Source organism: Littorina saxatilis, linkage group LG5, assembly GCF_037325665.1.
Source record: "Littorina saxatilis isolate snail1 linkage group LG5, US_GU_Lsax_2.0, whole genome shotgun sequence".
Lineage (NCBI taxonomy): Eukaryota > Metazoa > Mollusca > Gastropoda > Littorinimorpha > Littorinidae > Littorina > Littorina saxatilis.
Window position 1 is genome coordinate 54848112 of NC_090249.1, and position 17030 is coordinate 54865141.

Consider the following 17030-nt stretch of genomic DNA (forward strand, 5'->3'; position numbering starts at 1 on the left):
TAGTGATTATAATCCTTTCTTGGAGCGAGCAAAACAGCCACCTGTGTTTGATCCACAGGCACCGGAAGATGCGCCGGACTGATTTTTCAAAAGTTCATATTTAAACATCATTATAAGCCAAACTAATTATTATTTCCATGATTAGACACTAAAAACAGATTCTTGGTTCAATTTCCCTTCAAAATAACATAGGTTTTACTTACCTACCTACTGCCAGTTTGGAACTAGAATTTTTGTGAATTATTACACCCCGAACTCCAATATTCCCTGTGGCAGTCAGGAATGCACATACGCAAGTTTTGGTTGGCAGCGAAAGGGTTAAGCAGGAAAGCGCGCTTTTCTGTATTCGTGTTAACTTTCTGAGCTTGTTTTGAATACAACCTATCATATCTATATGTTTTTGGAATCAGGAAACGATAAATAATAAGATGAAATCATTTTTGGATCGATTTCTTAAATTTTAATCGTAAGACTAATTAATCTATTTTCGTTAATTGTGATCACATTTTAAGAGTAAACATGACATATGTACATATTTTTAGATTCAGAATGTCATGAAGAATACGATGCAATCAATTTTAAATCTGTTTGTGAAAAATCGATTTTAATGACAACTTTAATGAGCAAACTCATTAATTAATTTGTAAGCTTCCAAGCTGAAATGCAATACCAAAGTCCGGGCGTTGTCGAAGGTTACTTGACCAAAATTTCAACCAATTTGGTTTAAAAATGAGAGCGTGACAGTGCTGCCTCAACTTTCACGAAAAGCCGGATATGACGTCATCAAAGACATTTATCAAAAAAATGAAAAAAACGTCTGGGGATATTATACCCAGGAACTCCCATGTAAAATTTCATGAAGATCGGTCTAGTAGTTTTCTCTAAATCGCTCTACACACACACACACACACACACACACATACACCACACCCTCGTCTCTTCTTCTTCTTCTTCGGCGTTCCAGACACCCTCGTCTCGATTCTCCCCCTCTACGTTAAAACATTTAGTCAAAACTTGACTAAACGTAAAAAGACTTCTGAAACTGGTAGGAGTTTGTCTTTAAAGACTTGCAGTTTGTTATAACACTGCACAGCTAACCTGGTTTGTCAGGGTATGTAAACAGTGTCTGTTCTCTATAATGTATCACTCCTCCACCCAACCTGACCCACACTCACACACCCCAGGAAAAAAAATGGTGCATTTAAATGGGCCAGTGTGGGAGTGTGTAATGTAAATTTTTCGGTTAACAGAAGACCGGTGCTGGAATCACAAACAAAGACAGACATAAATAAGAATAAATTATAGGCGATTTTTTTAAATAACTCTGTCACTGCTACATGACTATTCGGCAGAGTTATGCCGCTTAAACTTAAAGCTTGGACAAATATTATGACTTCCGCTTCCGGCCAACACGTGCTCTAAGGGAGAGAGGAGAGAAATCGGTCCAAACATTATGCCTTGCTCTTGGGGGAAAGTGCGATTCTGATAGCCTACATAATGTCAGTTTCTTCCCATTTGTGAAACGTGACATTAGTATTAAACGCCAGTCATCAGCGAGAGGGTGTGTCCTAGACGTGTACAGGAACCACGTGATGTTTGTCTGAGTAAAGCAAGGGTACTCACTCTTTCACAACCCATACAAATCCGACCGAGTTATTTCCGGAATTCATTTATCATGACATGACACCTCCCTCCTCCCCCCCCCCCCCCCCCCAAGCAAAAAGCTTGGGATGCAGCTGTAGTAAGATCAGACGGCCAGTTAAGGATACATGTATAAAGGTTTTTGCACAACACCAGGGCAAAAGTAAAACAGTCAAGCAAAGAAACAAAATAAAATACGGACGCATACACATCTCATTTTCTCTTGATGGCCTCCAAGCTGGTATTGTATTGTTTCCAGCTAAAGTACAAGAGGGGTCTACATAAGTAAAATACAAGCAGACAGTTCAAGATATGATTAAGACTTTGAGCCAAACCAGTCAGGCAGTGAATACACGTAATATATTTTCTGCAATTATGCGCGAAAATGCATAATCAATCCAGAAAATGCTGAAAAACCACTCAGTACGGCCTGAACTTGGAGAAAAAACAGAAAGATATCAATTTGTAAGGATTCACGCCATACAGGATAAAGGCAACTGAACACAGACTGTGTAGATTCACAAGTAAAAGATGCATGAATGATGAACAAAGACGAGATGGAAATCCTCATGAATTCAGATGAAGCAAACAACGCAACTGAACCATGCAATACAAGAGTCGAGTCAGACTGAGTCACTCAAGCTCTAGAACTGGGAACAAAAATTAATACAAGATTATAAAAACCTCGGCTTCTAGACAGTACACTAAACATAACAGCTGACTAGTTTTACACTGACAAAACTATGTGAACAGATGATCTATACCAATTTCACCCTCTGAAGTTAAAACAAAATTAGTTGACTTCAGGTCTACACTAACAGGAGGTCCTGAACTGCTTGTGGAGAGTTTCAACTTTCAAAGTTTAAACAAATATTACAACCATTGGTCAACACTGGTAATGTACACAAATTTCATCCTCTGAAGATTAAACAGCATGAACTGATCATTGATAGTTTCAACTTTCAATTCAATATTTCAACAAATAAGACAACCATTCATTGATCAACACTTCTGGCCTATACAAATTTGAAGAAAATCGGGCAATTTCAGTATGGACTGATCATGAAGAGTTTCAACTTTCAAAGTCTAAACTAATATAACAACCATTGGACAACACTTGTGATCTATACAAATTTCAACCTCTGAAGTTTAAACAAAATAGGCGACTTCAAGTCTGCAGTACAAACATGAAGAGTCTCAACTTTCAAATATTTTGAACGAAAGTAAGACAACCCTAGGCCTACACAGAGAGAGAACCACAGAACTAGACGAACCACAATCTCCACCGTCAAATGTTAAAAAAAAAACTAAACGATTATAGATCTACACCAATGGGGAAAGCCAAATAGATCTAGGACTAATAATATGGAAAATGTTATCAGGAAGGAATGAAAAGCATGCACGCTGTCAAGCCGTATAAAAGGACACAGCAGACTTTTTGCACAGTGCTAGTAAAGCAAGGGTCAGCACCAAAGCCAGTGACCAGGGAGCACAGAAAGCTCTACCTGCGGTGGTGGTCCCATGTTGGGCGGAAAATTTGGCGGGGCGGATGAAAAGTCTGGACGAGGAACAAATTCGGCGGCACCCACAGAAAGTAGATGACTAGGCTTCAACAAGCAAAGACAGAAAAAAAAGTTACTGACGCTGGCAAAAATGCTGTCACACAGTCATCCCCTTCTCCAATCCTTATCTTGCAACCAACCACGGTGGATGAGAACTGGAAGCACAAAAGCTCGCTTGACACTAAAAAGGATCTTACCCTTGTAGATCTGAAGAGCTTCTTGGTCTCTTTCTCTCTCTCTCTCACACATATACACATCACACACACTCTCACTCACTTACAAACACAGAAATCAAACACAGACACACACACACAAACCAAACACACACACACACACAAACCAAACACAAGCACACACACATGCAAACTGTCTCTCTCCTAGGGGAAAAAAAATACAAGAAAAAAATGAGATAATCCAATTTTAGAAGTCTACTGACAAAGGTGACAAAGCCTTACTCAACCTTTCACATTGAAATGTGTGTTAAACCTTCAAACAATCCTAAATTGATAATACACATGTAAAGTATATTCATTTTTAAACAACGCAAAGTTTCACAGTTCTTAATCAGTTCATGTTCCCAGGTTAACCGAGCATCTGCTCCCATTTTAGGAACATTTTTGATTACCTCATTCTACTGTACATAATACACACATTTCTTATTAAAAAATGTCATTGGCAATATCCTGAAAAGACAAATTCCAGAAATAACTCTGTTAGGTTTGAATGCATTGTGGAAGTGTTGATTCTCCTTGAAAATACTGAGGCAGACAAACCCACGTGACCGTGATTGATTTACATCCCATTGAAACTAGCTCCGATCTGTGTTTTCCACACTGTCTGCTCCCTATTATGCAGTGGCGTAGTGGTAAGACGTCGGCCTCCTAATCGGGAGGTCGTGAGTTTGAATCCCGGTCTCTGCCGCCTGGTGGGTTAAGAGTGGAGATTGTTCCGATCTCCCAGGTTAACTTATGTGCAGACCTGCTAGTGACTTAACCCCCTTCGTGTGTACACGCAAGCACAAGACCAAGTGCGCACGGAAAAGATCCTGTAATCCATGTCAAAGTTCGGTGGGTTATAGAAACATAAAAATACCCAGCATGTGAGCGATGTTCAACGTGCGGGCTACTTCACCTGCCTTGACCTCTCACCAAATTACCATTGTAAAGCGCTTAGAGAACGTCAAGCGCTCTATAAATCTCCCATATTAATTAATTAATTAATTAATGCTTTTTCCAATCGAGAGTATGCAAATTGGAGCTGACAAATCAATGACAATGCCAATGTGATCATGTGCCTGCACTGACAAATTGCTGACCATGTGTGGAAACATGTCGCTCATTACACACATGGTGAGCCATCGGTCAGTGCAGGTCAGCCATCACATCGGCATTGCATAGTCAGCTCCAATGTGCATACTATCCAACAAAAAGAGCAGTATAATATATTGAGCGGACAGTAGAGAAAACACAGACTGGAGCTCATTCTCACGGGGATGTCAGTCGATCACTTGACACCATTCACGTTGGTTTGCCTACCCCAGTATCTTCAAGGGTGAGCAACTATTCCACAACCCCAAAAACCTGACAGTTACTTTCCACCAGTTGAATATCCACAAACGGTTCAAGAAGACTCAAACTCAAAGTGTTTTATGGAATTTCAGTGGTGGCAATTATTTGGGGCTTTGGCATTTCATCAAGCAAGAATTTGATTTTGTGTTTGAGGTATAGTTGTACATGCAGACTGTATACTTGTATGCATGCACTCACAGAGGTCTCACCACTAAACATTCCAAGCGAGCTTACACTATCCACGCAAATGGCACTGTTATTAGTAATGACAACCCCATCCCAATAATGTAAAGCTACATAATATGCAAATACATGTAAAAGTGGTTATGCCCACACCCCGAAAAGTTTGTTTCCAATAATGACAAGGGCTAAAAATTTAAGGTTGGTTGGTGTTTTTGAAAATATTATTTCTACTTAAGTTTTATTTAAACAGGCACATGTGGCTTTTTAGTTGCCGGAAATAATGCAAGCTATGTCCCCTGGCTGACAGAAAAGTCACTTTCCTTGTAAAGTCTGAAAAATGAAATTTTGTGGTTTTCCAGTAATTTAAAAAAAAAGTTGATGGGTCTAACAAATTTCTACGATCGGGAATCGAAAATATTGATTTTTTTCTTCGCCTTACAAGTATCTTTCCACTTGCTAGGACAACAGATCACTCTATGACTTTCACTTAACTGCAATTTCACATGTGCTTAAGCTTGGAACAGTGTAACAAGAACAGCTGAAAAGAAACATTAACAAGTTTCCTGTAATGTTGTGATTACTTTAATCACAATTAACAAAATTGTCATCAACACTTACATGTGCATAAGATTGAGGGCCTTGGTTCCCCCCAAACCGGGGCACAAACTCAGGTGCATTAGCAGACAGCTTGTACAACTTATTCACCTGATGTGACACTGCAAAAGTTAAAAAAATACAAAAACTATATTATTTCATGAAATTCATGTCCAAATTGATTTAATAATACATACATACATGTATAGTTGTGGTTAACTCTCAAGTTCAAAGTTAAATAGCATACAAGTTACAACACTTTACAGTTGCAATTGGTCTGTGAAGTCTGTTTTTTACTCTGTTTTCATGTTGGCAACAGATCAGAACAAGAGTCTCCATATGGCTGTTTTGGGGAAAAGAAAAGTACAAGTGAATTCATGTAATATAATTTTTTTCTGCACTCAAATTATACACCAGGCCAATTGTCATGAGTTAAAAAAAAAAAGGCACTGAGTTTTACAAATAATAATTTGGAAACCTGTTCAAAGTGGTCAGAGAGGCTGGTACCCGCAGTACCCCCTGAGAAATTTCTCCAGCAACAAAAATCAAAAAGACAAGTGAAACAACGAGTGAACAAAGACTTTACATCATCAGTCACAGTCAGAAATATCACAAGAAACAACAGCCAGTGCTTTACTGTGGAGTGTACTAAAACACCAGTGTACAGGTACTCTTTTTTCACAAGAACAGTTATTGACTGGAACAACCTTGATGACAACACGATCCAGTCGTCAATGGTCAACGAATTCAGAGGAAAACTGCCAACCACTGATTAAAACACCAAGTGCTCTCCCCAATTTTTCTGCCAACGAATATTCCCAAGTTTGGGACCTGTTGGCGTAATATATATCAAGATCAAGATCTAGATCAAGACCTTACAGTTACAGATAATGTTCTATGAGAACTTGCAAGCTGCTCTTTCTCGTATAGGCCTATGTACCATGTGTAGACACCTAAGTTCTAACATACCCATAATCATTATACTTTGTAGGACTCAGGAGTTCATAAAAATTATCAAAGAAAACCATTTTCTAAGTCAAAGTGTACGACATCAGACTCAGAGGTAAGTTCCTACCTTGCAACATTTTTACGAAAACGTCCGAGCCGCACTGCTACCTGCGAGGAATAATGTGTTAACTCTGCTGATCTCTGGTCTGACTCCGAGCGAACATTCGCAACGTGGGTTCAGACAGTGAGTGTGAGTGTGTCCAGTGGCAGTGAGCAAACTCAGGAGTCAAATAACAGACATTGAGACAACGAAACAGTCGTCAATCATCACGATGTCGCGAGAGTGAGAACTAATCAGACAATGATGTCTGAACAGGCTGAGATCAAGTTCAAAACACAAAGCAAATCGAAGCGTAATAAATTTGAAACAAACAAACCATACTGACCTGGTGCTTGTCGCTCCCCGTGTAGCAGACGGGCTTCAGTTTCTGGTCTTGGTCGACGAGGTCGCTGTAAGGCCTCATCTCCGTCAGAATTTGTATGATACCCCCTGTAATCGTACGCCGGATTTTGAGACATTGTGATCTTCGAAAACACTTAAAAGTTATTTGATCAAATACATCAGCGAAAACAAAACTTCATCCGAAAATCTGTGAGCTCTTCTCTGCCAAAAAGCAGTCCCGCACTGAATGTTCCCGTTCATACGTGATGCGCTCTTATAATATTTTAGATAGTAAACTGAAAGACCAACGTTGTGTTTGTTTATTTAAGTCATCCCAGCCCCATCTGATGTGTTTATTCTCTTCAGTGTTTAATGTATATTGCACTCTTTATTTCTTGTATTCCTGTATTTATTTTGTTTGTTTGTGTGTGTGTAAGGGGGGGGGGGGGGGGGTAACTCTTTAGTCTTTCTTATTTCTACATGTGTATTTATATAGATCTGCAGGTACATAGATCTGCAGGTACACATTACAGTGGTAAAATATGTTTTTGTTTGCAGCTTGTGTTTTCCATGCAAAGATTGGTAGAGCACTTGTATTCCTGATATATAGATGTGTGTGGAGAGGTAGGGGGACAAAGCATCCATAGGGCTCAGGCGAGTTTTGTCACATATTTATTAATGAACAAAATAAAGAGACAAGAGTGTGTGCGACTGTGTGTTAGAGCACTGAATGACAGTCTGTCCCTGCAGAAGAAAAACTAAAAACTATCAGCTTTGCAAATTTGAAATTCACGTATGCATAGATCTATGCATATGCTTTGTGTATACCCAATTCTTGTTTCAAATGCATGTACATTGATTTGAATCTTAATTTGTTTTGTTCAGCAGTAAAGGTTTCAAACACAGTATGGTCCCAATTTTTGGTGAACTTCCATCTTCAACTGTAGCCCGTAGCCGGGCACAAAGAATCCTTCTTTATCATGTATTATCGGTATGAAAATTTCTCAAGTCGATTACAGTATAGCGTTCGTGGGATACCTCCAGCTTCGCTGGGATAATTGCAAAACAGATGCTATTTTGCATGACCAGAACAAATTTCTGAGGAATATTTGGGGATCAGTATTTTGCTCAAAGCTCTTTATTTTGCTTCAGATGCAAATCTTTACCATGGAATTGATTTACAAGATTGAGAACAGTCATATAGTCTGAAAGGGAATCTGCAATCACTTTTTGCATTCAAACGCACACAGAATTTAAATCTCAATGATTTTATTCTGATTTTATTCAAACAACTTCATATGCACAAGGTCTGTCCAAACCTTTTCTGGAACAAAAGCAGGAATTTATTTTCAGATTCCCTCTCATTTCACCCCCAACCCCACACACAAAACGCATACATCAGCAGTCACTGCATGGCTTAATACAAATCATGAAATGCGTTGTCGCTGTTACTTCTCAAGTGGTTACAATGCTTGCCAAAACATATAAATATGATGCAGCCAAACCAGAAACTACATTTAGTTTAGTATATAAATGTTAAAATGAGAAACGTAAAAATGTGTGCAAATTTGCGTCAGATTACAATTTCCAAATGTTTCTGGTCTCCCTTGGAATTTCATTTTTTGTTGTCGCTTTTTTTCAGCCCCTGAACGGGAGACAAAATACTAAGTCACCTCTCACCAATATTCATATTTCAATGAAACCCAAGTGCCTTGGTCAATTTTTCCTAGTAATTATTGTTGATACAAAAGAAAGACACGGCACAGTAGTTGATATCTGTATGCCTCTTAGTGCATCTCTACTCCTCTCCTCTCCCATCTGGCTGAGGGACTGTGATGACTTTCTCCACATAACCACTGAGATTAGCAACTGGAGGATTATACCAATGCATCATTCATGCAGGTTCAAAACATTCCCTCTCTCACTACACAACACCCCCCCCCCCCCCCCTCCCTCCCTCTCATTCCGATTCGGACTCCTCCATCTGTGTCGCAAACACATCGTCCAGTGGATCCAAGCTGTAGGACTTCTCTGGACGCACTTTCCCCTTCTTGTGTTCAATGCGGTTCTTGTACTTCACAGATGCCTCCATCCGCCTTTCTCTTCGGTACTGAAAAAGATGTGCAAAATGCCATTAAAATTCAAAGTGGAAATATGCATGCATGTTCACAATCGAGTGAAAAAGAGTTACTTTTAGGCCTGATTAAGCTGACTGGCGTAGGTTAGACAGAGAGTTTGGAGTTTGACACAGTTATAATAATAATAATAACTGGGCATTTTTAAGTGCCTAACCTATGGCTCTTGGCCCTTTACAAAAGAACATATACAAAATAGAACATATAAATGTACACCCTACATAAAACAATTAACCATACGGACAAAAATAACCACATGTACTGTTCACACATACCCAGCGAACACTTTCAACAATCATGCCAACTTTGTGGGAGAGGAGTACATGCAGAAACAATCTTTAACAAAACAAAAAGTATAGTGCCAACAAAAAACCCACATGGCTTACCTGAACATACACCCTATTATCTATCTATATATACGACTTGTGTCTGTCTGTCTGTCTGTGTGTGTGTGTGTGTGTCCGCGATGCACGGCCAAAGTTCTCGGTGGATCTTTTTCAAATTTGGAAACCGTATTCAGCTGCACCCCGGACACAACCTCATCGATGAGATATTTCAACACGTGCTCTCAGCGCACAGCGCTGAACCGGTTTTGGTTTTTCTCTGGATCCATTCCCAGTAACTCTTCCTTATCTTCTCCAGTGTTTTCAGCCGCGTTTATCTCCCTTCCTCCGTGCGGTGCGCCGGCAAAGCCGGCGTACACCTGGCATAGCCGGGTCCCCGGCACAGCCGGGTATTTGGCTCGACTTCTTCCCGGCGCAGCCGTACCCGGCAAAGCGGGTATTCATCTAGTTACATATATATGAGTATGTCTGCCCACTACAAAGACCAAAGAGAATGTTTTGTTCTGTCTATAACTAAATATTAATTTGTTTGTTGATTCTTGATTTTATGTTATTGTTAGAAGTTTATTTGTTTCAGATGTTAACCTAAAAAAAAAAAGGGCCAGATACTATTCTTTTATACTTTTTCGTGCTTATGCATATCCTTCAAAACATGGGAAGAAAGTAAAAGTCCAGCAGCAAAAGATTCACATCAGTAAAGTAGAGATCTGTTGTTTTTATTTAACTAGCAATCAACTTGACAACTAAAAATGAAACTGAAGGGAAAAAAGAATAGTAGCAAAGCATGTGATCTATATCATCAGTAAGAAGAGACAGTCTTCTTCTTCTTCTTCTTGCCGATCACTCAGATGGAAACGCCGGTTCTCCGCGCAAATGTTGCCGTGCGCTGTTGCCATAGAGCTTCCCTTGCAGACAGTCTGATATTGTGAAGAAGCTGCACTTACCGCATTGGGAGGAACATAGTGTGGATTCTGGTACAGGGTTGCTCCACCAAAAGAACCCTCAAACATCCTGATGGGATTCAGGGCAAACCGAGGACCTGCAAAGTTACATTTTAACAATATGTTCAACAGAAAACAAACAGTAAAGCAATGCTGCATTTGCACCCACCAATCTCTTTATGTGGAACATGTCTATCAGAATCACCACACCCTTCACAAATATCTACTGATCAGCTCCTTACTTACAGTTGACCTGGGAGATCAGAAAAATCTCCACCCTTAACCGACCAGGGTTTCAAACCCTTCCACTTAGAGACTGACGTCTTAAACATCAGGCTATTGTGACCATCTATCATTAAATCATGTTTTTTTTTATAAACGATCATGACTGTAAAATGTCTTGCTGTTAAAACTTTTCATCCTCATAATGTTTCATTTTTCTGAGCCGTCTATGCTTTACTTTTATACTTTTCATCTTTATCATCCTTTTGAAATCTAACCACTACCAGTTTTATTATAATTGCCGCGATCATCAATGTCTAGATGTGTTTCTAGCTAATGCTCACCAATTTCAGCTAGTGAACCATCTTCTTCCACAATCTGAAAATGGCGGACAAAGATGCGATCACTGTCGAGACTGAAGGTCAGTACCCGGTCAAAGAATGGCTGACTCTTGGGATGGAAGTTGGGTGTACCGAACACCTGTCAATCACACAAGGGTATACCATTAGTTATTTTTTGTATGCAGAGTCACACCCCCTGCTGATGTTGGGTGCTACTATTAAAATAAGTACATTGTAGTACCAACATTCAGAGAAAAAATAAAAGAAGTTACCAACATTTAGAGTACCTCTATCATTACCAACCTCTAGAGCACCAATATTTCAGACTTCGGATTCTCAGTTTTACTTCCATGGAAAGGAAGGCAGGAATCTTATATAAACACCGAAAGAAATATTCTATTTCTCAACAAAATTTTGCACATTTCAAGAATAAACCCTGGGGATTTTCAATTCAAGAAATGGTGTAAAGGTACACACACAAATATTATGTCCAGATAAACAATTGAATAAACACGTCCAAACAAGTCTCTGGTTTGGGTTTCAGTCAAATTCACTTGCACACGCTCCCACACACACGACAGAGCATACCTGAATAAACAACTCTTTCATCAGTTTCAGATGGGCAGTGCCGTCAAAGGCCTGGAAAGAAAACATCCCACACAATTACACGAAATTCAAATAAACATTCATGATCATGCATACAGTCCCGTGCAAAAAGATCATGTTATAACGTAGTAACTTGTTCCTCTTTTTAAAAAAATGCAAAAATAAAGCCCATTATACACAGTACATATATACGATGAAAGGATTAGCAGGAAATACACACCTTATCGAATGACAAAATGGGACGTGATGTTGCCAGACAGTTACCTGTCATCTTCAGTTCCATCATGGTGTGAACTGCAAAAGCCAACACACATTTAAGTATTAATTAGAGTGTATGCATCCTCTCTTTTTGGCACACACTGTTTAAATGGACATTTTAGTATATGTAGCAGATATGTGTACACCATGGCCATAACCTTGATCATAATTTCATCAAAGGACAAGCTTTTCCATTTATGAACTGCATTACTAATTATATTAATCAAAACCATACAATGCCATGCTTAGTTATACACGCAAAATCAAATTGCCAAACTGATACTTGAAAAGGATGGCAGCTCAACGGTTATTTATTGTGAAGCCCCAATGATGCTGTATAGAGTTCTAAAAACTTAATTGCAGCAGAATGAGGATACCGCCCCCCCCCCCCCCCCCCCCCCACACACACAAAAATTGGATTTGACTTAATTAAATTGCGCACCTTTTACTGCACAGTAAAACACAGGAAACTAGAAAGTATAAGGAAAACCAGAAAGCAAGAGAAAAACTAGGAAGTAAAGGGAAACGTTAGGTTGTCTGAAGCTTACCATTTTCAACAAGAAATTTGCAAGATGGACCTCTGGGGACGTTGGAAACCCTGTGAAAATGGTTAGTTTCAATGAGTCACTAACATGATTGTAGATAAATATCCGAAATCAACCCAACATATTATTCTCATTTGAATTTACATTTCTCACACAAAACAGGACTTGCACTTCAACATACTAAACTTTAATAAACCAAAAAGATGTCACAGATGTTAGAAAAAAAAGTTACTTGTCACAGAGTTGTTTTTCTTCTTCTCACAAAACATTATACAATCCTTGGACAATAATGTCACAGCAGAGATGTCGTTAGGCGTCGGACATCGACCGATTAAGAGGCTTAAATGTCCGATTCATATAGCCGCATGGCGGTCAGATGTCCTATTGTTTTGAAATGAGCGCTGGCATTGTCCAATAAGAACTCAATTCCTTCGGACAGCGCAATATTCGTTAATTTTCCTTTCAAGATACACATTTTCAAAAAGCGACCAAGTACTCTCGCGTACAGGTGCACTGAAGTTGTACAGTGTGGATCTTGCGTGTGGGCGACACCTGTCTCCAGCACATTAAAGTTAGGAGTATGGAAGACAACTCCAACTGACTAAGTCTTGCTTCTGCTTTTGCTTTCAGTTCGAGACATTTTGACAAAGCGCACTGAGTTATGCCACCGAAAAATAAAACTTAAGCCTGCCAAAGCTCAACAAAAGCTGAACACGTTTGGCTATTCAACGGCATCCTGTGCTACATTAGGGTCAAAAACAGGGGGGTGGGGAGGGGACACAGCGAGCGTCATTCTTGAAAATGAAAAAATTCTGACGTCCTATTTAAATTCCTGAAAGCGGTCAAATGTCCTATTGATGCTGAAGAGCTAGGACATTTGTCCTATAGGTATGAATTTGTAGCAATATCCCTGCACAGAGTTCACACAATGATCATACAGAGCAAATTTACCCATTACTTGATTACACAACATAGCAACCTGTTAACAACAAAACAAGTTCACTCACCACATGTAAAGATCTTCCTTCTTCTTGGCCTCAAAGAAAATACATTTGTCACAATTCTTCATGTCACATATCTGAAAGCAAAACACACAATTTTGTTATAGGTCTGCAAACCATGCAAGATAAGCCACACACACACACATATGGATCAGTTTAGTCTCACCCAATACCAATGAAACAGGATTGCCACTTAAAACATTACAGATCATGAAATAAGACTAAAATCTGTTTAAACCGCTTTCTGGTTTTCAACAGTGATATGCTGAGCTACACATAATGATATAAACTTGGCCAAAAAATTATTGCAACAATTTTCGCACGCTAAGAAAAGCATTAAAACGCAATTTATTTTAGTTGAACTTTATATGCCCCAAACGGTAATTATGTCAGCTGTACATATCATTTGTCCGATTGATGGTACTTTGTATAGGCATCCCGTGACAGCCTGTCAAACAAGGTCACCCCTAAAATTGACCTGACAAAAACCATAGCCCCGTATTTTAAAATCTGCAAAAAATCAGAATATGCACAAACCAAACATTTCTGACAACCATTGGAAAGGCCATTCAATTTTCTGTTCAGAACATTTTGTTTTATGCACCTGACTTCTCTAGTCTTTATGTAGCCTTTTGTCAAAGGCGGTAGGTGTCAACCGTTTCAGAGGCCCAAAAAGGCACGTTTTGCAGCCAATTTTGAGGGGGTCCCCCACCCAAAGAGCCATATCTGCTCAAGTTCTCAATGATTTGCTTTGGAAATTTCAGAAGTTATGACCAATAGGCTGACCTATTTGTTTATTTCTTTCGGAAAATGTACGTAATACAACACGCATATCATACACATTCGCAAAAGTAAACACCGATTTAGGTCAGCCTATTGGTCATAACTTCTGAAATTCCCAAAGCAAATCATCGAGAACTTGAGCAGATGTGGCTCTTTGGGTGGAGGACCCACTCAAAAATGGCCGCAAAACGTGCCTTTTTGGGCCTCTGAAACGGTTGACACCCACCGCCTTTGACTAAAGGCTACATAAAGACTAGAGAAGTCAGGTGCAAAAAACAAAATGTTCTGAACAGAAAATTGAATGGCCTTTCCAATGGTTGTCACAAGTGTTTTGTTTGTGCATATTCTGATTTTTTGCAGATTTTACAATACAGGGCTATGGTTTTTGTCAGGTCGATTTTAGGGGTGACCTTGTTTGACAGGCTGTCACGGGATGCCTATACAAAGTACCATCAATCAGACAAATGATATGTACAGCAGACATAATTACCTTTTCGAGCATATAACGTTTAACTAAAATGAATTGCGTTTTAATGCTTTTCTTAGCGTGCGAAAATTGTTGCAATAATTTCTTGGCCAAGTTTAGTTTACCTACTTCATTGATCACCATAAGTTGGTCTTTCCTGTCCATCTTTGATTCTGCAACAAATAACAGCAAGTCATGAGGCATTTCTTTTAAGTAAACCCCAGCAAAATGCTCCTTTCATGCCACATTTGAAGAATCAACAGTCAAAGCTAAGTGATGTCTGTTTTTTTAATGAAGGAGACGGCATCTCCAGCAGACACTGTCATTTATGCAGTGCCAACTTGACACAATTTTGTTCTGTCCAAAACAGGCACATCAGAGTTTACAGATTCACTGCTGCCACGTTGACTTCCCTCAGTTTCAGGTGGAGGGCAACTCTGCCACAACCCTTCAAAAGCATAACAGAGTTATTTCTGGAATTTGTTCACTTCAGAGACAATAATACTTCTAATAGTAATTTGTTTGCTTAACGCCCAGCCGACCACGAAGGGCCATATCAGGGCGGTGCTGCTTTGACATATAACGTGCGCCACACAGAAGACAGAAGTCGCAGCACAGGCTTCATGTCTCACCCAGTCACATTATTCTGACACCGGACCAACCAGTCCTAGCACTAACCCCATAATGCCAGGCGCCAGGCGGAACAGCCACTAGATTGCCAATTTTAAAATCTTAGGTATGACCCGGCCGGGGTTCAAACCCACGACCTCCCGATCACGGGGCGGACGTCTTACCACTAGGCCAACCATGCCGGTTTCTAATAGTAATACATGTATTCAAAATATGATAATATAAAGGAGTAACATCTACCTGTTTTTGAGTTTGGCATCAGTTTTCGCAGGTCCTGCATGAGGTGGCGAGCTCTGTAAGCCACACCTCGTGAACTGAACACCAGTACTCTTGTTTTGTTGGTCCACTTCCCCTTCTGCGTACACATATATTTGAGAAAAAAAAATTATTTACATAGGGACACTACTTGCAATCCGACATTGAATATAAATCTGGCCAACTTTACTAAAAAAATATCATTCGAACATGCTAATCTCACTCTCAGGAATGATGCCCAGGAATAAAGAATTCTACATGCCCAGTAGCCTGAGAATTATATGCTTTAATGGATTTTGAAACATAACGGCATAATGGGAAAAGAAAGAAGAAAAAAATCAAATTCTATAGGCCTGGTTCAGTGGTTTGCATGTACTATATTGCTAGTATTTTATTAGTGCTTAAACATTCTTAAATTATTTGTTATCCTTAAAGCAGGCTCACTCAGTCACTGCGCGAATAGACCTTTTCGGTATCTGAGCAGCTCTCGCGAGACACGCTCTTTGTTATGCTTTGAACATCGCGAGAATTTCGAACCTTGGCTTGTGTAGCTCGCACGAGATCGCTGTACCGCATGCTTTGCTATGCTCGGAAGTTTGCGAGAGATTACGAGAGCTTGGGATACCGATAGGGTCTATTGATCAGCGCCACACTGGACCATGGTCTGCAGTGCTACCCACTGTGCTCCGGTGTAAATTGTCTTATTGGGCTAAAAAAGAAACTTCTATTTCGAGCGCGTGGCGATTCTCGAGCCTGGTGGCTTCATAACCGACTCGTCGGTTCCCGAGCCACTCCTGTATGAATTCATTAATTGTTGTGGCTAGGCCTAGGAAATCGGAACCAGGTCAGACAGGCATGAGGCAAAAGATGCTCCCTATAGAAACAGTTGGTTATGAATAATATTTTATCAAAAGAGCAACAGACCTTTTGCTAATGTTATTGATGTGTCAGGTTCTCCAATCCCATTGCAATTTGCACGCTGGTGGTCTGATAACTTAGCAGCATTTACTCAAATTCATTCAGTCATGACTACAACATTTACTCTAATTAATTCAAAGTGATCAGAACAAAAACACAACTACTTTAGATCAACAGTACTGTACCTTTTTGGGCGGTGCTTTCCCATTCTTAGGGGATCCAGTGTCAGACACGTGCGCCTTTCGCTTCATCTTCGCCATCTTCGTAAACATCGCAAGAGTTATCTGCCCCACGTACACTTCCGGCCCTGATGCACTCGAATATCTTTTTCTGTGATTCGATTATTTAATAATTTTAAAATTCTTATTGATGGTAACCTACCCCTCAATCTACTATACACAGCTCTGAAATACTAATCAAAATTCTACTTCCGATGTTTTGTAACCTTTTTATTTTAGCTGTTACCTACACACATCAGGTTCCCCCCCCCCCCCCCCATCATCTTTTCCCCCTTCAATCCTACATGCTTTTGTTTCAGTTCTCTTTTTGTTACATATTCCAGCAATGCGATGGGAGGGGTGAGGATGTGCAAAAGATCTTTAAATTCTGAAATGCGATCTCGAACGAAATGACGATTGTGTGTGTCT

The 17030-nt window shown here is 39.7% G+C and overlaps 2 protein-coding genes across 4 annotated transcripts in view; both read right to left on the reverse strand.

Moving 5' to 3' along the window:
- The window catches only part of LOC138967454 (polyadenylate-binding protein-interacting protein 1-like), a 33067-nt gene extending 25894 nt beyond the window's left edge, over positions 1–7173 (reverse strand). The window contains exons 1-3 of one of the 3 annotated variants that reach the window (XM_070340003.1): positions 6943–7173; positions 5660–5670; positions 3147–3248 (exon numbers count right to left, since the gene is read on the reverse strand). In XM_070340003.1, coding sequence (XP_070196104.1) covers positions 3147–3248; positions 5660–5670; positions 6943–7075 — 246 coding nt within the window. In that variant the 5' untranslated portion in view covers positions 7076–7173. Of the gene's footprint in view, positions 1–3146; positions 3249–5572; positions 5671–6942 lie in introns of all 3 variants that reach the window. The other 2 variants (XM_070340002.1, XM_070340004.1) reach the window with 2 other exon arrangements.
- A 1029-nt stretch (positions 7174–8202) lies between these two features.
- On the reverse strand, positions 8203–16726 carry LOC138967455 (ribosome biogenesis protein BRX1 homolog). Its single transcript, XM_070340005.1, has 10 exons — positions 16569–16726; positions 15451–15565; positions 14710–14753; positions 13338–13408; positions 12334–12383; positions 11748–11821; positions 11510–11560; positions 10925–11060; positions 10362–10456; positions 8203–9048 (listed from the first exon to the last, which is right to left on the reverse strand). The coding sequence occupies exons 1-10, from the start codon at positions 16653–16655 to the stop codon at positions 8899–8901; spliced, it is 873 nt and encodes a 290-aa protein (XP_070196106.1). The 5' UTR covers positions 16656–16726; the 3' UTR covers positions 8203–8898.
- Between the last annotated feature and the right edge of the window lie 304 nt (positions 16727–17030).

What these genes read in the sequence shown, in the direction of transcription:
- LOC138967455 (XM_070340005.1), bottom strand. Translation starts at nt 16,655, where the DNA reads ATGTTTACGAAGATGGCGAAGATGAAGCGAAAGGCGCACGTGTCTGAC. An exon ending in GATGCCAAACTCAAAAACAG is followed by an intron (nt 14,754 to 15,450) that starts GTAGATGTTACT and finishes TATTTGTTGCAG; the next exon opens with AATCAAAGATGGACAGGAAA. An exon ending in TGGTTCACTAGCTGAAATTG is followed by an intron (nt 10,457 to 10,924) that starts GTGAGCATTAGC and finishes GTAACTTTGCAG; the next exon opens with GTCCTCGGTTTGCCCTGAAT.